A 21688-nucleotide genomic window follows, 5' to 3' on the forward strand; every position below is an offset into this window, starting at 1 on the left:
CTCTGTGATGCGAGCAGCGCAAGAGCAGATGCATTCATTGTAGTGCCCTCGGAGGCGTGACCACGAACGCATCGCTCTTGAGCAAAGTTGAGTGACAGCCCGCGCTGGCTCCTCGGACCTGCAAACAAGCATCACGCAATGCTTGTGAAAACCTGCGCATCTCCATATTTTCAATAATGTAAGATGCGTCAACATATAAGTGGAAATAAATAAATGATGAAGGAAAATACAAGAGTGTAGCCCAGGAGTGGGCAAACTGCTGTGCTTTCATGACGCATTGGATTTGTAAAACGAACATGTTGGCCCAAATCACTCGGAGATGGGGTTAGAAAAAATATGTAATTTGTTGTAAAATACGTAAATTGATCGAAATAGTAAAATGATAATTCGTACTATTTTTACTGTATCATAAAATGTAGTTAATATACTGTAATTCATTAACCAAGTATTTGTCAGGAAAATGCTTTTTTGACAGTTTCTGTAAAAACTGTTTATTTTCATAAAATAATAATTCCTGCACCATTCTTAACATTATTTAAAATTATAAAAGCTTAATCAATTAACCATTCATTCATTCATTCATCTTCTAACCGCTTGATCCTCACTAGGGTCGCGGGGGGTGCTGGAGCCTATCCCAGCTGTCCAATTACTTCGTAAAATCAAAAATACATGAACACATATGTATTTTATTCTGAACAATATTGCAGCGCTCCGTGACTGCGGCCAATTATATTTCAGCTGGACTTTTCCTGTCAGAACTTGCGTGGGATTCACAGTTTCGTGGCAACTCCGTAACAGTACAGGCAACTGCTGTTGTCCGTTTCAGAAGAGACCATTCTGTCAAAATTCAAACACCCCTCTTAGTTTAGTGCATTTGGTTTGCCCCGCAGCGCTTCCTCCATTCCATTCAGATTGTTTGACCCGCTCCCTTCCGCTGACAGGCAGCTGTCACACGGTCAACATGTTGTCCAGTTCCCGGTGTCTCTCCAGGAATATTGGTCGCTCCCTTTCTGCGATCCGCCAGGTAAGCCAAAAGGCACAAGTACGACAGTAGGAGGCTACACCCGGTGAGAATCACTTTGGGCGGGCGTTGGTTTCGCCTCTCTCATCGCTAGCATTAGCTTTAGCATGAGCTCCGCCACTGTAGGCCACGGTAGAGGCCGTAACATTGTAAGCCAAGGACAGTATGACACCTTGCCTTTTAAGTGTTTAGTGCTCTCCGTGATGCACTTGTAATACGTTTTATGCACGAATGTTGCTTGTATCGACTGAAATGGTCTTAATATGTAAAACGTTTTTGTGGGATGAACTTTGCATTACTGTAGTTGCCGACTAGCAGTGACATGCTATTATCCGCTGACCTAACTTTTAGGTTATTCGGTTGGTTAGGTTGAACTTCCTTGTCAAACGAAGCGTAAAATATAAATCTATTTCATGATGAATAGAAATGTTCCAAAACCGAAAGTGAATGACGGGGAAAGGGGGTTGGGGGCACCGGGCAGAATAGAATAGAGTGTGTTTACTGAACGTTAAGTTAGTTAAGTATTTTAGCTGCTTAATTCTTTGTACAAAATGTTGCCGGTCACATTGGTACCCCATACTGTGCTTGTTTTTCTGCAAGATTGATTGTGTCAGCGTGAGCGTCGTCTAGCGTTTTACCCTTCGACTCAGGGTGTCATTCCTGCCGTTTACTCCCACTGCCTTGTAGGTAGACCTCCCAACTGTCAGCACTAATCATTGAAATAATTTACAATATTACATTTTGTCTGCCCCATTTTCTGAGCTCGTCTATCTACAGGGAAGTTCGTTGGGCGATTATGATCACATTTTAAATCTCGATCTTCATTCATATCTCTTTGTGACAGATATCTCTTACGATCAGGAAAGGCAAAGTATTCAACCAAAATAATGTGGAAAGTCTCGTTTTTAGTCACAACGTACAGACAGTCATCAACATTAACAAAGTCAGCAAAAAAAAAAGCATTGTACTGCAACTCTAACAATTAATCTCCATTTTATTCTACAAATGTTTGTTGCATGTTGCTGGTCGGCCATCAGAACTTGTAATCACTTTTTGAGGATCCCTATACAATATGTTCTCCTGTATCACATTTTTAACCCACACAACGACAGCGTGTCACGGAAACGCACAGATTGCTAGAGGACAAGGGGAACCATGAAGACAAAACAGGGAAATATTGAGAGACGGGGCTCGCTCCCATTCATCTGAATGGACCGGGTGAGGTGTCAGCCACTCGTGGGGATCATTACTTCAAGCTTGGAGATATCTCATACACACGTGCATATCAAATTACGAATCTCGTTAGATATTTTTATAGGATAGGATAACAATGCCTTGTTATCCTTTTATTGATGTTGTTTTTGATGTTGTTCCCGGCAGCGTGACGCTTCGTAACTGCTGACCTGACTTGTTTTCCCAGTCCTGACTGTTGTTGGGGTGTTTATATTTCTGTAGCCACCGATGTCAATGACATGTTGTCGTCCTGGAATCAAGTTTAGTTGCTAAAAGTTGATGTTTTCTGTGTTGCATTATTGTCATTTTATGTGGCGTGTTTTGTAAAGCGTTACAGCTTGCGAAAGCGCTACATGAAAAAAGATGTATTGTGTTGTTTCAAATGTGTTTTGTCTTTGCATAGGGAAATAATGTGTTGACTCGCAGAGGCGCAGCAGGTATGTGTCAATACACTCCACACTTGTGCTTATGGGTTTTATTGCTCTTTTGGCATTATTGATGTCTCACTGTCCTTTTCTTTGCAGCTATATCAACTAGCTACCCTTTCGCTGCCAAGAACACTATGTAAGAATACACTCACTTTGAAAACCACACGATTCGAAAGTTAAACATGTTGTCCCTAAAGCGTTGGAGCAAATGTTTCTAACTCCTGGCATAGGATGTTAGTGGTTTCTTTTTTATCATTATTTTTTTTTGGGTGGGGGGGGGGGTTCACTCTTTTCAGAAGTGTTTCCTATCCATCTTATTCCTGAGGGCTCTGATGTGGAATCATTTGTGGGCATGACTTCCTCGAAGACACCCAAAGTAGCATTGGCCATTGGTTAGAGTGGCTTTAATTTCCTGGAGCAGTTTTGAGCATTGTTTTTTTGTTTTTGTTTTCACTTTCTAAGCGATCATAAGTCGCCATAACATTTAAATAATTCCTTACAGAGCTTGGGAACTTGTTATACTGTTGACGGTTGTACTAACAACCAGTATCAATAATCCTGGCCCTATTTTTTTCTTCCTTCTAAGAAGCCCGATTGTAGTAATGTCTCTTTTCATCCCTGACAACTTGTATTCCCACATTGTTTGTCTTTAACCGTAGTGCACTCATGCGAACAGTTGCCATGTAAACAAAATTCCAGTTCCCACCCAAAGTCGTGCTCATAATGCACGCAAAGCCTCCTGGAGGCCAGGAATAAGACTGACTTGAAGATTTCACATCTTTATCGGTACCGCAGTAGGTCATGTTATGCATGAATAATAGTTGCATTTATTTCATACATGTTTTAATATTATTTTCTCTTCTGAAGAAAATCGGATCCACGCTCCAGTGTCTTCCAAATCCAATACTTCAGGACCTCTGTTGCCTACAGTATGTCTCATATTATATTCTGTATGTGTATCCTGTGTGTACATGCATACAGTGCTGCGAAATAGTATTTTCCCTCTTCCGGATTTATGTGTTCTTTGCATATTTATTCCATCCAGAGTTGTCAGTTCAACGAACCAATTTTAAAGTCACGCAGAGACCACCCAAGGAAATACAAAATGCAGTTTCTGAAAGCCAATTTAATTTATTGAGGCACAAGAAAAATCCAAACCTACCTGTGCCTCTGTGAAAAAGTAATTACCCTCTGATGCTCATAATGGGTTCTGCCACCCTTGGCGGCAATAACTGAAATCAATCATTTGCGATAATTGGTGATGAGACTTTCACATCACTGTGGAGGAATTTTAGCCCACTCTTCTTCGCAGAATTGCTTCAACTCTGCTGTATTGGAGCGCATGAACTGTTGGTTTAAGGTCACACCACAGCATAATGAAACTGAGTTTTGTATTTCCTTGGGTTGTCTCTGTGTGATAATAAAATTGGTTTGAGTGTGTTAAATATGCTATTCGGACAGAAATCGGGACGGTGAAAAATAGTTTTAAGAGTGAATCTCTTGTGGGTTATCTACATTAAGTTAAATATTTTCACATTTTATTTTTTGATGTTCGGTGTTCGAATCTGGGCTCCGGCCTTCCTGTGTAGTTTTCATGCTTCGCTCCGCCATTGAAAATGAATGCATGGGCCGGCATCCTACAATCAAGCACCAAATTCAGAGAATTTAACTTAAGAAACTAACACAATATTTTGGGGGGGTGGGGGGGGGGAATTTTCTCTCTCAAATGTAGTTGTTGTTGAATGTATGAGTCTTTATTTATACATGGCTACAAGCACACTGTACAATTCGAAGTGGATTTGGGACTGTACATCTAATATTGTCTTTGTGGCGAAGGAGATGAAGTCCTCACCATTAAGACCCCTGCCTTTGCGGAGTCTGTTACAGAGGGGGACGTGAGGTGGGAAAAAGGTAACTCATTTTGTCCTCGGCTCAGTAGTCGCTTGCCACGTGGCCTGTGTGGCGCCACCGTTTTGATCGTGAAACAAACTTGTCTTCCTACAGCCGTGGGGGACACTGTTTCAGAGGATGAGGTGGTGTGTGAAATTGAGACTGACAAGGTAAGCGAATGCCATAAAGACCACGGGTAGCCAATAAAAGCACACAAATAAAAACCATTGATTATCTTTGTGACGGTTTAATCAAACCTTAACCCAGCACCTTTATCATATGCAGTGGTGAATAGGAGTGGAGCACGATAGAAGCATACAGTAGGCCGTCTTAAAATTGTGTGGGTGACCTAGCAGTTTGGGGAATAGTTTTCCAGATAAAGGTTTGAAATGGCCTTCAAATATGAAAGAAATAAAGTTAATGTGTTCTTCCTTCCACTAGACATCCGTGCAGGTTCCTTCTCCCGCCGCAGGGGTGATCGTGGAGCTTTTGGTTCCTGATGGCGGCAAAGTCGAGGGAGGAATGCCTCTCTTCAAGCTTCAAAAAGGCCGTGTGTACTTTAGAATTTGAAAGAATAGCAATCTATTTCTTGCCACTTCTTAGTTGCATAGCAATCAATACCTTTCAATAACCAATTCTTCAATCACACAATGCTGTAATGGCAAAATGCACCGTTTTGCCGCATGTCATGTGAATGAGCGATAGGGTTGTGTCAAACACCGTATATCGCCCGCGTCTCAATTTCTCCTGGCTCCTCTCGTTCGCATCATGAATACATGTTTTAGTCCGTCAACCGCGTCATCTGTTGCTAACCTAAAACCAGCTCATCAGCTCACCATGGACCTTTCAGCTGGAGCTCCTCAAGCTGCAGCCGCCCCAAAAGCGGAGGCCCCGGCGGCAGCTGGCCCTTCACCACCACCTGCTCCTGCATCTGCCCCTCCGCCTCCTGCCGCCACCGCTTTTGACCCCATTCCAACCACGATGCCCCCCGTGCCACCTGTGCCAACACACCCTATGGACTCCAAACCAGGTTAGCGCGGTTATACGAGCATTACTTCACAATTTGTGCTGTTGAGCTACAAGAATGCTTGATGGACCTTTATTTATTTATTTATTTGGCTCAGTGGGCAACTGCGCCGGATAGCTTTGTGATGTTCACTGTTTCTTTGTGCCTTTTTCCACAGTGTCATCCATCAAGCCCACCGCACCGGCAGCCCCTGTTGTTGGAGGCGCGAAAGCAGCCCGCACGGAAAGCAGGGTAACCACCGAAGCAAAAGAACATTTTTCTTGCCAAGAATGGAATTACACACGACTGCCAAAACTTAGAATTCTGTTTCTGAATTCAGGTGAAGATGAATCGAATGAGACTGAGAATCGCCCAAAGGCTGAAGGAAGCCCAGAACACCTGCGCAATGTTGACTACCTTTAATGAGATTGACATGAGGTAAGAAGCTGTAATTGGTCAAGCAACATCCGTCCTTCCCTTTACATCAGCAATGGGCAAAATAAAGGGGGGGGGGGGGGGGCGCACGCGTTCTTGAATCCGACCCACCCATTTGTTCCGTAATTTCATTCTATTTTTCTCACCGAAAAACTTTGAATTAAGATCTACTTATTTGTTTTTGAATTAATACATTATATTTATCCACTGAGTGACTGTGATCATTTATTTTGAAACGGTAAAAGATTAAATTCAATTAACCAAATACAATAAATTCAACCTTTTTATGCGTCACCTATTGAATGACAATTATTTGTAGATAATACAGGTTAGGAAATGTAACTGAATAATTAAGAATTTTAAATATTGTGTTTTACATTTTTAGTCATCTAATTGGGTAAAATGGCATGCAAAACAATACAGACTGGATTTGTTGCTACCAGTGAGTGCCCATTGCATCGACAGTGAGCTACCGGTCAATTGTGGAGGCAGCATCGGTAACTCTTATGGCGTCACTTAATTGATGGACTATATCATTGTTGATGTTTTATTTTAAGGGTTCTGTTGTATTATTTTGTGTTAAATTGTTACAGCTGCGCAGCTGTTGTAGAAGCGCCGTATGAAGATTATTTGTATATTTACATTCTATGCATTTGAACGACATACGAACATCTCAGTTTTAATAGTCAATTGTGGGCCCCTGAACATGACCGTTTTCCCACCCCGTCTTAGTAATTTGCTCTTTGATGAGCAAGTATGCAAATATTTTCATATTCATCCGTCTTTCTAGGTGCTAGTGCACTACTGTGGTTTCGTAAGTGCAAATGATCCTCACACAAATGGCTACAGATGGGAATCTGCCTAAATCGAGAAAAGCTTTTTGAAACCGGATCTCCCGGTCTGAAACACCGGAATGTAAATATTTGGTCATAAATCCATCTAAAACAAAGATAAGAAATGTTAAAACGGGCTTTATTAATTTAAAAGCAAATGTTATTGTCTGCCCTCGCCCCCGGTGCTCAAGAGAACACTTTGAGGATTTCTTTCCTCCGCAAATGCGCGGTGTCAGCTTTCGGCTATTGAAGCTTTTCCGTGTCTCCTAATTGGATTGACATTGACAATCTGGAGGAAGACTTCCCAGGCTCGGGCTCATCTGGAGCCGAAGGAGGCGGTCAGAGCGTGAGGCGGCAGCATCTACCGGGGGCCCGCAGAGACCTGCGCCCTGAGTGGAAGGGCAGCCTCCACTGATGGGGGCTTTTATGTCAGCCCAATAAGATTTACACACTCTCAAAAGTGAAGATTTTTATCGCTTCTTCTCTCCTTTCTCACGGAGTCTGTGTCTTGGGAGGGGCTAATTGTGTTAGCAGAGAAACCCTAGAGCTTTACAGGCAGGAAAACAAACAATTAAAAATCAAGATAAAAGTGGAAAATGAGCCAAGGTAAAATGATTTGTAACTTCTTGCAGGTTCTAACAAAGAGTAACCGGCAAACCCTGGCAATAAATAGTCCAACATTAGCATGAGGTGCTGCTTGCTAGCGCCGTCACCACGGTGACACTTGGTCGGATGTGTTATACAGTATGTCAAGTGCTTTTTAAAATTGTTCAGCCTGAAAGCAAAAGTCGCCACCAAAATTACTCCTTCAGACTATGTATGCTTTACTTGCTTCGCTAAGCGTTTTATTATCAAGGCTCTCAAAGTCATTACATTTTGATCTTGAAGTAGTAGGATATAATGTAGAAAAGAATTTTAACGCCCTCTCTATGTTTCAATCAAAGGTCACATTCATCATCTATCAATTTGATCAATTTCATATTTTATCACAAATATCACAAATTGTGATATTTGTCAGTGGTCAGTCCGCTCATGTCAGTTTAACAAAATATTGATCTGTGTTGAAAATGGCTTGCTCTCTTTGACACTGTGAACGATTGATGCGGTCTTATGAAAAGTGAGGACTTTGAAGGCATGTGGATTCCACCCACCGCCAGTGACATTTAAATGGATTGAGATCTCTGTGTTGTTAAATATTTGGGGGCTGCACGCGTTATTTAAGTCCCCCCTCAATTGAGACTTTTATCTTGCTTTCCTTGTCTAGCAACATCTCCGAGATGCGAAAGACCTACAAAGACGCCTTCCTGAAGAAGCACAACATCAAGTTAGGCTTCATGTCTGCATTCGTGAAGGCATCCGCCTACGCTCTGAGCGACCAACCTGTTGTCAATGCTGGTAAGGGCCTCACCACACAAAACTGCCTGGCATCTCACTTTGGTTTGACTTGACTGTAAAGCTGCACAGTAGTGTCAAGTTGTCTTTCAATGTCATCCTCAAAACCATACAGTAGTTGCACACTGTGTGACAATTTTTGTTGCCATGTTTGCTCTCTTTTCTTTTCCCAGTCATTGATGACACAACCAAAGAGATTGTGTACAGGGACTACGTCGACATCAGCGTGGCTGTGGCCACACCAAAGGTAAGCCAAGTGTGTGTGTGTCTATGTGTCACGCTCATGGTAAATGTTCACAAATTTTCCTTTTGACTTCTCCCTCAGGGCCTGGTTGTTCCTGTTATCAGGAATGTCGAGGGAATGAATTTTACTGACATTGAGAAGACCATCAATATGTTGGGCGAAAAGGTTTGTTTTTTTTGTTCTTCAAAAATGTCTAGCCAGTGAATACATATAAATCAGTGACAGAAGCAAATAGTGTGAGGTTTGCTCCACTTTATACTCAGTACCAAGATCCTAATTTTAAAACACATCACAATACAATGATGATGATCATGTAAATGTTCCTTTGAAGGCTGTCATTATAGTCCACACGGCTCTTGTTTTGGTGCTGTGTGTGGACATGGTTTTGCTGCTGCTTCTCAGTTAGCGGGTAGATCTGTTCTTGTGGAATACCTCCTGCAGGTGTAATAAATTTATTGTATCTAAAAACAAGATATAATTGGTTATCATATCATCCAAATGGATGAGTTGCTTCTCATGCGTTCAGCAACTTAAAGGTGGAGAATGTCAAAGTAGCCCTTGCATTCTTTTCTTGGACGAAAAAAGTTTGAACACCCTTACTCTAAATTGGCCACATGTGTAACTGTGAATGAGTGAGTGCTTAATTATCTTTGTGACCTGCTGGCAACCAGTCCAGGGTGCTCCCCACCTCTCATCCAATGGCCACCTGGGATTGGATCCTACTCATCTATGACCCTAATAAAGCTAAGCAATGTGGGAAATGGATGGATGATGTTGCGAAACAGGGGGCATTATGTAGAAAATGGCACTGTTGTGATAAAGCTGCTTAGCTCATTTGAAGTGTTATTTGAATATCTGTTTGTAGGCCCGCAACAATGAACTAGCTGTGGAAGACATGGATGGAGGAACGTTCACCATCAGCAACGGCGGCGTGTTCGGCTCCTTGTTCGGCACACCCATCATCAACCCGCCTCAATCTGCTATATTGGGCATGCATGGCATATTTGACAGGCCTGTGGCTGTGGCTGGCAAGGTTTGTGTTCTCCATGTGGATGAGCATAGCATAAATATTACAAATTTGTCATTATAATGTCTTGCAGTTAGTTCTATATGCATGCATGCACATTAAGACTGTTCACCAAAACTACCACTTACATCTTTGTGGCGGCCGTTTTTAAAACAACTCATCCACTTTGAATGCTCAGGTGTACCTAATATTGTGGCAGGTGAATGTAATGTGTAATTTGTGTACATCCTAAAGACTTTAAGGATGATTTAGAAAATCAGTGTTTGCAATTAAAGCAGCACTGCAGCGCCATAAAGTACCACAGGGTGGTGCTTTATTCCACCTTATTATGAAATTCTGCACTTGCTGGTATGTTTCTGTATTTATAAAAAGGCCTTCGAATTGGAGCCAGAAAGTTCTTTTTTAAAATTATAAATTCACCATGATCAAAACTTAACTTTGTCATGCAAGTTGAAGATTTTTGTTGTTGTTGTGACTCCACAGGTGGAGATCCGTCCCATGATGTACGTGGCCCTGACGTACGATCATCGCCTGGTTGACGGAAGAGAGGCCGTCACCTTCCTTCGTAAGATCAAGTCTGTGGTGGAGGACCCCAGGGTGCTGCTCCTCGACATGTGAGCACCCATATCAGCTCCAGGCCCAACTGACTTAACCGCCCCACACAACCGGTGGCTATAACCCACCCTATGGACATGACTCAAACAATTTGATTTTTTTTTTTTTTTTTTTTTTTGGTTAACAGTTGGGTTGTGCAATATAAGGCTGGCGGTCATATAAGGGTTTGTTACTCTCTGAGGATTTTCCAGGTTCTGGTCATTAGATCAAATAGTATATCCAGTCTTGTATGTTCGCCACATGTAATTTTCTACATACAATGTGTTCAAGTTATTATGAGATGGAAAATTTAGGTTCAACATGCTTGCTGAAGGAATAAGGATGCGTTGAAACCAAGGAACAGAATGTTATGTCCAAAGTGAAGAACTGTTAATTGGAGAATTGATGCTACTACACAACAATGTGGAACGTTCTCCTCATGCTCTGTTCGAATATTTAAGAAAAAAAAGTTTGAATAAAAATCGAAATTATGGGACTTAATGTACGTGTGTGTTTGTGTAAGGGAGAAAAAAAGCTTTCAGTGGAAAGTTGCAGTTTAATTCATGACAAAAGTCAATGCATCATACAAGTTGAGTATTGAAGCTGCAAACACTTCGGAAAATACAGTACATCCATCCATTTTTCAAGCCGCTTATCAGTCCCACCATATTTTCCTTTTACATCAGTTTGGCTTGATATATGCAGTTTTTGTATCAAGTTTTAGGTATCAATATATTAATACAGTACCTAAAACTTAACTGTGTTCATTATTTTAAAAGTGTGTGTGTGAGTTGTCTTATTCTCATCGAATGGATTTGGTAATTGGTTTATGTAACTTTTCGACCTGCAAAGAGTTCTAGCCAGAAACTGTCCAGTGGTGTGACAATGGCAGTATTCATTCTGAATGACATGTATGATTCAAGTCAGAAATATTGTCTCATTTTCATTCTCTCCACTACACACACACACACACACACACACACACACACACACACACACACACAGTATAATGACAGGTGTCCTAAAAGATTGTCAAATGTTACTCAATTTCATGCAATGTTCTGGAACTGTGTGTTGAAAGGACCTCATAAGTACGTGCTGTTGATGTCACAGTCAATCTTCTTTGGGAAGCACACAATGCGGGTTTGGACCGGTTTAGGTTACTTCCCCCCCCCCCCCCCCCCCCTACCCGTTTCCAGTGCATCGTAGAGGCGTCTGCACCCAGCTAGCAGCTCAGGGCCTTCCAGGAGACACTGCTGAAGAAAGGGTGACACTTGATGTCGCTCACCCCTCCACCACCACACCCCAGACGATAGCCTAAGTCAAACTGAAGTAACTGTGGAAGCAGAAGCAAAGGTGTCGCCTAATCGATTTAGTCATTGTTCTAGGGGAAATTATCTAATTTCACCCAAGTGGTCTGAAAGTTGTTTATTTATGGCAAATAATATATCGCTGGTCAGTTATGAATGCGGGAGATGTGTGGCGATTGGCAGAACAATTGTTCTTTCACTAGATGGCAGAAGGTACATCAATGAACCTGTGCATCACTTTGATATTGATACAATAAAATAATGCAGGGGTGGGCAACTCCAGTCAATGAGGGTATTTGATATTTCAGAATTTATTTTTTATTCATTCATTCATTCATCTTCCAAGCCGCTTGATCCTCACTAGGGTCGCGGGGGGTGCTGGAGCCTATCCCAGCTGTCTTCGGGCAGTAGGCGGGGACACCCTGAATCGGTTGCCAGCCAATCACAGGGCACACAGAAACAAACAAGCATTCGCACTCACACTCACACCTAGGGACAATTTAGAGTGTTCAATCAGCCCACCACGCATGTTTTTGGAATGTGGGAGGAAACCGGAGCACCCGGAGAAAACCCACGCAGGCCCACATGCAAACTCCACACAGGGAGGCCAAAGCTGGAATCGCCTTACTAATCAAGGCGTTTTAACAAAAACAAAAATCAAAAAAAGACCATATATAGTAAGGTGTTTTTAGCCCAAAAAAACGACCATGTATAGTAAGGCGTTTTAGCCGAAAAAAAGACCTTGTGTAGTAAGGCGTTTTTAGCGGAAAAAAACGACCATGTGTAGAAAGGTGTTTTTAGCCGAAAAAAAGACTATGTATAGTAAGGTGTAAGTAAAAAAACGATTTGGGCATGGTCGTTATTTTCGGGCTAAAAATGCCTTACTATAAATGGTCGTTTTTTTCGGGCTAAAAACGCCTTACTACTTGGTGGTTTTCTTCGGGCTAAAAACGCCTTACGAAACTGTCGTTTTTTTCGGGTTAAAAACGCCTTACTATACTATGTCGTTTTTTCGTGCTAAAAACGCCTTACTATAGATGGTCGTTTTTTTTCGGGCTAAAAATGCCTTACTATACATGGTCGTTTTTTTCGGGCGAAAAATGCTTTACTCTACATGGTAATTTTTTTCAGGCTAAAAACGCCTTACGAAACTTTGTCGTTTTTTTCGGGCTAAAAACGCGTTACTACACAGTACATGGTCGTTTTTTTCGGGCTAAAAACGCCTTACTATACTATGTTGGTTTTTTCGGTCTATAAACACCTGACTATACATGGTCGTTTTTTTCGGGCTAAAAATGCCTTACTATACATGGTCATTTTTTTCGGGCTAACAAACGCCTTACTATATACTATGTCGTTTTTTTGTGCTAAAAATGCCTTACTATACATGGTCGTTTTTTTCGGGCTAACAAACGCCTTACTATATACTATGTCGTTTTTTTGTGCTAAAAATGCCTTACTATACATGGTCATTTTTTTCGGGCTAACAAACGCCTTACTATATACTATGTCGTTTTTTTGTGCTAAAAATGCCTTACTATACATGGTCGTTTTTTTCGGGCTAAAACGCCTTACTATACTTGGTCGTTTTTTTTCGGGCTAAAAACGCCTTACTATACTATGTCGTTTTTTTTGTGCTAAAAATGCCTTACCTAACATGGTCGTTTTTTTCGGTTAAAAACGCCTTCCAATACTATACATGGTCATTTTTTTTCGGCTAAAAACGCCTTATTATACATGGTCTTTTTTTTTTGTCTAAAAACGCATTACTATACAGGGTTGTTTTTCGGGCTAAAAACGCCTTACTACACACGGTTGGGGTTTTTTCGGCTAAAAACGCCTTATTGTACATGGTCATTGTTTATCTGTAAAAACGCCTTACTGTTCATGGTCGTTTTTTTCTGCTTAAAACACCTTACTAATCATGGTCTTTTTTTTTGTCAAAACGCCTTACTATTCATGGTCCTTTTTTTTTGGCTCAAAACACCTTACCGTTCATGGTCGTTTTTTCGTCGAAAAACGCCTTACTACACATCGTCGTTTTTTTCATCGAAAAACACCTTACTATACATGGTTGTTTTTTTTGGGCTAAAAACGGCTCATAGTTCACTTCAAAGATCCGGCTTTTTGTACCGGCTCGTTCGCGACCGACACATCACTTGTTAAAATGTAGGTGATTGAACAGTCAGAGGAGCTGCCAAAAAGAACCCTTTCTGCACTGAAATGCAATGAAATTAATTTTGATTCCGTTTGCTGCAATACAAACCGGATACGTCGTTTTGTATTTGTAAGACTGAATATGAAAATTAACAAAATGTAATTTTCAGTGAGGATCAAATACAGTTTCAAAGAAAAAAAAGGCTATCGTTTCAAATTCCGATTGTACAATTCAGATTCAGTTATTCAATATGATTCCAAATAAAATATACAAGTCCATCCATTATCCGAGCCACTGACCTTCAATTTACATACGTAATTAATTAAAACATGAGAAAAATACCGTTCAAGAGTAAGCTGCATTCCAATTTGGACTTTGTGTTCACTGTTAAACAAAGAAAAGTCCATTTATGTGAGGTTCACAAATTATGAGAATAAAGATATTTTTATAACAGTCGTTTTTGAGACTTTTTTTTAATGTGGGTCAATTATGGGTCATGAAAGATGTCGCTTAGTTGAGGTTGAATTCAGGCTGATATCAGGAACCTGTTCTGGCCCAGCGTCGGGCCGGAGTAGGGCCAGATATGGTTTTACAATGCGGCTCAGATCTGGGCCGAATGCGGCCCACATCATGTATGCCAACGTGGGCCACTGCAGGACCGTCATTCATTGAGGTGTGTACGTGACGTGTCGGCCCCAGAGCTGGGCCAGACCAATTTTGCTCACTGGGTGTTTATATGATATGTGCCAAGTGGTCTAAAACGGCTCTAATGTACATTTTACTTTGGTGGCTTCTCGACATGATTTCAACTTTAAAATAAATGCATGTTGCACACCTCATGAAGCAGGGATGCAGCAGTGGTGCTCAGGTGGTCGGGGATGAGCAGCTGAGTGTGTGAGTTGATTCCTGTTGGGTGGAGCTGCCATAGTGGCTGAGGGCACAGAAAGCAAGACTATGCATGAAATTATAAATACAAATATGGATGTGCACTTTATATATCAATTTGCCTATTACTATTGATGACACACTTAAGGTACAATCACACAATCGAATGAGATTACAAAGCTAATGAATGACATTTCCGCTCCTTGTTTTTGGAACATTTTTGGAACATTCAAAGTTTTTTGAAAGTCTCAAATTAAATTCACCTGTAAAGGTTCGAATGCATCTTCGAATCTTTCTGAGATTTCACTTACCATTCCGGTGAGAAGTTCAAACAACAGTGCCCCCAGGCTCCACCAATCACAAGCTTCAGTGACTCTGGAGACTCCACCAATTTCTGGTGACAAATGCAGCCGTTCACTTCTTGTAATGAATACATCTACATATGTGGACAAAATTGTTGGTATTCCACTGTTGTCTCAGGAAACAAAAATAATAATGAACATTAATAGTGGTAATCAATAAAATGTAATGAAAATTAACCTATGAGAATCAGACATTGCTTTTAGCATATGCGTTGCCAAAATGTTTTTTTTTCCTTTTTTGGGGGGGGGGGGGCTTGTCTGTCCATAAGATATTCTCTCAAAAATGTGTGCAGGTTGGCAATTTATTTTTTATGATTAATTTTCAACAGCAATGTTGGCTTTTGCCTTTGCATAACATCAAGCTGCTTGGACAGTCTTCATTTTCTGACGAATCTCCATGAGAATATTCTCTACTTCACTTCATCTGGTCCACGATTAGTGTGTTAATAGCGTGTTAACACATCATGTCAGCCACCAGCACTGTGACTGTAGTTGTCATCCTTGACGTAGGACATTGAATGATTGCAAGTCGGAGGACACCTGCGATGCTAATTAGAGGACACGCCTTGGTTGAACATGTCCATATGGTCAAATTATTTTCAGTCTTTTGTCTGGGTACCATCATTTTCGTACAGGCCTGTTTCTTGAGATTATTTAAAAAGTAATAATTGTCATAAAATTCCCTTGACCCATAAATGAAAAAGCAATGTCGAATTTTAATTGGTTGATTTTCATTACATGATTATTTTTATTACGGTTGTTGTTTCATTAAACTCATTCACTCCCAAAGACGTTTTTAAACGTCTTTTCAGACTTGGTCCAGAATTGGCTGGTACTGAATGAGTTAAAAGAGGGGTGCTGATCATTTTGTCCACATGTGTCCATAACAAGAACAGAGGTTGAGGGCTACCTGGCGCACAGTACATCTGTTCCATGGCATCACAGTTAATTTCCGATTGAACCTCACTCCATTGTCCAAAAAAGGTCAAGCACACCTTTCCTGTGTCAATATAAAACAATACATTTTCAACCAATTCAAACTTCTTGCGTGCAATCGTCTGTGTGACACTTACCATTGCTGGTCAACAGAACGTTTCTGGGGTTGAGGTCCCGGCATATGATGCCTTGTTGATGAAGGCTCTCCAGAGCCAGCAGGATCTGAGCGCCCCAAACACGCACCTCAGATTCTGGGAGCCCCCAGCAGGTCCGACAGCTGGACTTATCTGAGTGTTTGAGTGGTAAACGAGGTACGTGGCACCATCCATCCACTTCGATGATCTGGTCATCTCCTTGCCACTCGGTCCTCACGGGTGAGCCCTCAGTTCTTTTTGGGGCACCCACCACATGAGGGGAGGTGGAGGAGCAACTTGAAGGCTGGGCCACATTTCCTGGGCTGAGCAGCTCACAGGCTTCTTCCACACCGTCTCTCACATCCACTGGACACATTTCCCTTGCAGAGAAAGGCCAGGAGCTTCCTTGGGTGGTCTGTGCTTCCCTGTGATCCGAGAACACAACTTTGTCTGAGCTCCGAAGGACCACCGCTCCATTTCGTTCGTCTGGGCTGGGACTGCTGCCGGACTGCATTGCGTCCAAATTTGTAACCTGGTCGGCCGCACTTAAAATGGATCCCTGATGAAAGCCCGGTCCATCCCAAGACGCTCTTCCGTGAATTTGTGTTTGGCAATGGAGAGGAAGATGTAAAATGGCCGGAGAGGAATTTAAAATATGACTTTTAGTGTTTGGAGAATCAGTTTTTATACACGAGGTCTGCTTTGAATGAAGTGTCATGTTGAAGACACCTTCAGTAACTGCATAGGGGTTTAATTGGTCACCTCTCAGTGCTGGATCTGCAGCCTTCCAAGCGACTTCAAAGTCGGAGCTGCACTCGATGAGTCCAGTTCCAGCTTGGCTGCCACTGAGTTCTGACATGACGTCCAGAGCTTGGCTGACACGAGCGCAAGACAAAGGAAGAGCGGGCTTGTCCTGAGTTTGAGAGGAGTGCAAGCACAAAGTAGGAGCTGGTGGATGGATGCGAGCGCTGACCTGCGATCTGGCGGGTCCAGAAAGTAAAGTCAGGCGGTCGAGCTTGCTGTAGAACGATGCGGCCGAACGGGAGTTCTGCAGGCAGCCCGTCTCTTCAATGTACGAGTGAGTCCCGCAGCTGTCCAGACACCGCTGGGTCTCGTCCCAAGATCTCGGGTCATCCACATCTGGGCTCTCGTCACTCATCTTGTGACCGCTTTCCATGCTGATGCTGCGCTGGTACTCCGTGCATATTGTGGGCGAGGTGTAGCTGCTCTTCATCTTGTTGTTGTGTTGGCCAGGTGTGATGCATTCTGGGTGTTCCTTGGCTCTCTCTTTCCTCAGCTTGTGAAGTTTAGAGAAGAGCCTCCCACCTTGGGGGGGAAAAAAGGGCATAGGACAGTGATCAACCTTGGTGTTTTTATTTTATTTTTTTCAACTTAACACTGTCAACTAAAACAAGCTTTTTAAAATGCAGTTGATATTTTTTTTCCTTACCTTTGACATGTTCAAGATGGAGGTAAACCGTGTCCTCGCTGACGTAATACCTCAGCAGCTTCACCATGTACGGCACTCCTTGAGGGATGATGGTGGGCTGCTCCCTGCTTTCCCAGCTCGACTTCATCAGACTCTGCAAAAGCAAAGGCAAGCCATCAGCTGCACTGAAAGGAAAACATGACTTATTGTTGTTGGCTTCAAAAACATGGTGGGAAGTCATAAATACTTGGTTACTTCTATACTTAACCAACCCTACTTGTCACTATCTAATGGCCTTGCTACACTCACTTTTGTCTTAGATAAAATGCACACACTGCTGAGTTGACGTCAGTCCAAAGTGTTGTTTTTTTTTCTTCCGAAATTATTGAGTATGCTGAAGCTTGCAGTAAAACAGTTGCAGTGATGACTAAAAGAGGAAGGAAAGAAGGAAGGAAAAACAGAGCATGGATAGAAATCAAGAATATTCTGCAGAATTCCACAAACGATAAATTGAGGCGATTCTTGATTGCTGATATTTCACCTTTGATCCAAAAAACTGGCACATCTTGATTTCTCAGGTTTAGAACCTACAAAGTAAGAAGCCTTATCAGCTTCAACAACCGAGAGAGTCCAGTTGCATCGATTGACTTTTAGGGATTGTCATGACCTGGATCACTAAAGAATCTCACCGGAATCCCTCACGAATGGAAATCATGAAAAGTTTAAACCAGTTAAAAATCACTCGTCACTGGAGAAATCAAGGAACATCTAATAATCCAAAGCATACTCCAAATAAACAGCGTAACTCAAAAATAAACACCCACCTTTACTACGAATGTCTCTTTATTAACCATGCTTTGGACAACTAGGACCTATATGCAAGGAAACAAACAAATAAAAAGTATACATAGTTTTGTTTGCATTCAACAATACAGGGATTTTCAGGTTAAGCGTCCTTGTTGATCAACAGATGCACCACTGATTCATTTACCTTATCACTGATGCCCACCACCTTACACATCTCCAGATCCTCCATAGGAGAACTTAAGTGTCTTACCGGACGGAATCTCAGACTGCTGTAGCCCTGGGCATACAAAAGAAAAATACAGCAGCTAGCTTACATTTAAATTCTTTGCCACATTGTAAGTTAATAAGGCTCATGTATGAAATTGCATCAATGATAAAGACGTTAGCTGGGCTTGGCGGAGTCAGTGAGTAACAGGAAACGACTGTATTTTCAAAACAATTGACAGATTGTCATTGGCATACATAGTCAGACTGATGACTTGAGCTAAGCCGTTGTATCGCTACGACCTTCTCTTGCTATGGTCTTCTTCCCTGTTTTTGGCACTCTTTGGCACACTGGTTGAATCCAGTTCGGACTGCGAAGTCAAACACTGTTACATGGGCTTGGCAAAGCCCGTTTCCCTGTGTGGGTGTGGCTAAGCTGGTATAAGAACAGGAAAACATTTTCAGTCATACCCCTAAATGAGAGTTTCCTTTCCCGAGGTTGTCCTGCAGATGCGTTATGAAGATTTCCTCAGCTCTCTTCAAGTACTGGGTCGTCTTCCTCTTCACAGCCTCCCGACGCTCCTTGTTTGGGTCCACTGAACGAAGACGAACATCAATGTCAGACTCAAATCTAGCATTGCCGCTGACTGTGGATTTGTCTAATAAATGGAACAATACAACAAGCCTGTCCTCAATGAACCTGTTGATCTTTGTCCAGTGGGAGTTCTGATTTTTAACTTCCCATTTTTAATGTCGTCTGCATGTTCCTGTCACATGTCTGGCGCTGGACAAGTACTATTTTAAATCTCCCAAACAGTCAGAGATTGATGATGTCATAAAATGCACATATGGAGACAAGTATCGTATTTTCCGCACTAAAAGGATCTTCGGAGTATCAAGCGCACCTTCAATGAGTGGCCTCTTTTAAAACAGTTTTCATATATAGGGCGGCGCATAAAATAGAAGCTACAATAGAAGCCGCGGTTGGGTTTTACATCCACTAGATGGAGCTACGCTAAAAGGAATACAATACAATACAGCATGACTTATTTCGAGCTTTCACAACCGCTGCAGCTGTAAGAAAGCGCTTTACAGAATATTTAAAATACTACGTCCAAGAAATGAAAACATTGATATCATTTTTAACTCGATACATTATACCGATAACCTGGTAACTAATTTCTTTGTTGCTTTAAGTCATCGGTATGGTTAGTTTTTACCCCATTTGGGAGAAAACACTGGACCCAACATACCGGGTCAAATCCGATGCTACCCAGCATTGTGATACATTGTGATGATTTACCAATCAATTAGCTAATAAAAATATGAACATGATAATGGAATAATGATATAGTAGAAGAATATTACGTGGTCGAAATGAACTTACATTGAACGCCATTCAACAGTAAGTCCACCCCATTCTTATAATAACTGAAAGCTGCCTCGTAGTCCTCGTTGACCTCGCTGTCCAGAGCCATGCGAATCTGCTTGGCTGCCTCCACCAAGTAATCACGCTTCGCCATCCTCACCTTCTTTAGGGCCCGTCAAGGTCCAGTTGAGCCTGACAGCAGTTTGAGACGTATTTAAGTCAATGGTAATTGCCAAGATGTTAACTATGTTTTTGTCACCTTAACCTTAGCGCAGGAAGTGGATATTGAATCATTCATTGGTGAATATACCTGCCTCTTTCAAACTACCGGTATATGTGCGTGTGTGTGTGTGTGTGTGTGCGTGTGCAGGCGTGTAGTTTTCTTGAAGGCTCACCTTTGCTTCCTGGTCTCATGGAAAGCAGGACACATCTCTGCTAGGCGTCACTGGGTGGGCTCGGTGTGGTTCTTCCCCCAGTGACCTCGAGGTTTAGGCCTCTATGACAGAGCATGATAGGCTGGAAAAGAGGAAGCAAAGAGTTAACTCTCATTTGTAGAGACAGGAAGTAATTTAATAAAAACAAAAACAACTCCCTTTGATGTAAAGAGTAAATATTTCAAATGTTTCATCATCAAAGCACTATGAAGACTTCGGCTCACCATTGTAGACAACCACACTGACAATGTTTTGCATTTTAGAGTGCACATGCAACCAAGCTGTTTATCTTAAAGAAGACAAATAGACATTGTAAAAAAATATACAAAAATATATTTTTTAAATCAAAAGATATCAAGAAATATCGAAACTGAAAATCAATTGCATAATGATGGTAACGTATGGCATTATTTTTCTCTTCAATTTGCCAAACACAAGCCTTACATCCTCATGGCAGGCGGCGACATCATCATCTAGGAGTTTCTCAGCCATCATCTGCTCAGCGTTGAACCATAGCCCGGATCTTTAACATTCTCCCGCAACAATAACAAAAACAACAAATACCACATAGAAACGACGAGCATGCACAAATAAATACAGCGTACGCTATGTGAGGAGGCAGACCGTGTGCCTTAGCAGCATCAGCATCAGCCAACACACAACACACTCTTCCGAGGAGGAGCGGAGGAGGAGAAATTCCATCTATGGCCTCCGATTTGCTGAGCATGATGACACGTTCGGGTACCATTTCACACGCAAGCACTCTCTTCCCCCACTCTCATCATGCTGGATGCTGTCTGATTTAAAGAGACAGTGTTGTTTTCTTGAGTGCATTGAATGATGGCCTTGTCATTTTTCTCACTTTTACTTCCAATCTAAAATGTATTGGGCTTCGACAATAGCATAATCCAGTGTATCGTATGGATGGTAAAATAGTATATTTCCTTCATGTATGCGCCATCCATTATGAACGGAAGACTCATATTCAGATTAAAAAGTGATGGGTGCTTCGTACCAGATGGAACTAGGTTGCTTCGTCCCCACCACACCCTCACCCCGCCCCCCAGGGTAAGGCAGGATTACAAAGGGACAGTGGTAACCTTGTATGACTCACAGAGGCGAAGGAGGGGAACATTAGGAGGATGCAGCTGCCTTTTCCCAAAAGTCAAAAGAGAGGGGTCTGGTCTATGGACCTAAAAGCTCAGTATTGATTAGCGTTTGTTCATCTCACACGTGCGCACACGCACGCATCTACGCACCCACTTACGCACGCCATTCATGAGCAACAGCCATAACTGCCGCTAAGATTAAAGAGGCATGATGCGACGCACATTTGCACCGTGTTAATTATCGTAGCTCACGTGTACTGAAATGCTTCTCTCGGCCCTCCAGATTCCCACTTTGCCAGTACCCTCGGTGAATTGTATATGAAACGCTGTTTTTTTAACAGCCACCTGACCGACGTGGCGGCCTGCTAATTGAAACGTGTGTCGCAGGCTATGACGCAAATCCTCGTTGACAGAAATGTCGACATTTATGTTATTTATTCTACACTTT

The 21688-nt window shown here is 42.0% G+C and overlaps 2 protein-coding genes and 2 long non-coding RNA genes across 5 annotated transcripts in view; 2 read left to right on the forward strand and 2 right to left on the reverse strand.

Annotated features, from left to right (window-relative positions):
- Window positions 1-21688, forward strand: part of LOC127614931 (uncharacterized) — a 276974-nt gene that overhangs the window by 148100 nt on the left and 107186 nt on the right. The window lies entirely within an intron of this gene.
- dlst (dihydrolipoamide S-succinyltransferase) lies at window positions 863-10599 on the forward strand. Its single transcript, XM_052086365.1, has 15 exons — window positions 863-1024; window positions 2658-2691; window positions 2779-2818; window positions 3550-3611; window positions 4519-4593; window positions 4687-4742; window positions 5014-5122; window positions 5423-5602; window positions 5757-5830; window positions 5919-6016; window positions 8111-8241; window positions 8412-8485; window positions 8564-8647; window positions 9348-9515; window positions 9993-10599. The coding sequence occupies exons 1-15, from the start codon at window positions 962-964 to the stop codon at window positions 10125-10127; spliced, it is 1383 nt and encodes a 460-aa protein (XP_051942325.1). The 5' UTR covers window positions 863-961; the 3' UTR covers window positions 10128-10599.
- Window positions 10640-11262, reverse strand: LOC127614930 (uncharacterized). Its single transcript, XR_007966748.1, has 2 exons — window positions 11091-11262; window positions 10640-11053 (listed from the first exon to the last, which is right to left on the reverse strand). It is a non-coding gene; the product is annotated as an uncharacterized LOC127614930 (long non-coding RNA).
- rps6kl1 (ribosomal protein S6 kinase-like 1) lies at window positions 11295-21145 on the reverse strand. 2 transcript variants are annotated; one of them, XM_052086363.1, is made up of 12 exons: window positions 20737-21145; window positions 20093-20213; window positions 19716-19889; window positions 18800-18924; window positions 18309-18401; window positions 18142-18189; window positions 17339-17471; window positions 15892-17214; window positions 15729-15818; window positions 14768-14850; window positions 14407-14502; window positions 11295-11439 (listed from the first exon to the last, which is right to left on the reverse strand). In XM_052086363.1, exons 3-12 carry the CDS (start codon window positions 19849-19851, stop codon window positions 11329-11331), a joined length of 2238 nt encoding a protein of 745 aa, XP_051942323.1. In that variant the 5' UTR covers window positions 19852-19889; window positions 20093-20213; window positions 20737-21145; the 3' UTR covers window positions 11295-11328. The 2 variants fall into 2 exon arrangements, with proteins under 2 accessions (XP_051942323.1, XP_051942322.1); XM_052086362.1 differs by having other exon boundaries at window positions 20576-21145.

The sequence above is a fragment of the Hippocampus zosterae genome, chromosome 14, assembly GCF_025434085.1.
Source record: "Hippocampus zosterae strain Florida chromosome 14, ASM2543408v3, whole genome shotgun sequence".
Lineage (NCBI taxonomy): Eukaryota > Metazoa > Chordata > Actinopteri > Syngnathiformes > Syngnathidae > Hippocampus > Hippocampus zosterae.

Bases quoted from the DNA above. Each gene is read 5' to 3' on its own strand.
- rps6kl1 (XM_052086363.1), bottom strand. From the start codon at position 19,851: ATGGCGAAGCGTGATTACTTGGTGGAGGCAGCCAAGCAGATTCGCATG. The intron at 14,851-15,728 runs GTAGCCCTCAAC...ATTTGTCACCAG, and splicing joins ACAGATGTACTGTGCGCCAG to AAATTGGTGGAGTCTCCAGA. The intron at 14,503-14,767 runs GTAAGTGAAATC...CTGTGCCCTCAG, and splicing joins TTGAACTTCTCACCGGAATG to CCACTATGGCAGCTCCACCC.
- dlst (XM_052086365.1), top strand. From the start codon at position 962: ATGTTGTCCAGTTCCCGGTGTCTCTCCAGGAATATTGGTCGCTCCCTT. The intron at 8,242-8,411 runs GTAAGGGCCTCA...TTCTTTTCCCAG, and splicing joins CCAACCTGTTGTCAATGCTG to TCATTGATGACACAACCAAA. The intron at 8,486-8,563 runs GTAAGCCAAGTG...CTTCTCCCTCAG, and splicing joins TGGCTGTGGCCACACCAAAG to GGCCTGGTTGTTCCTGTTAT.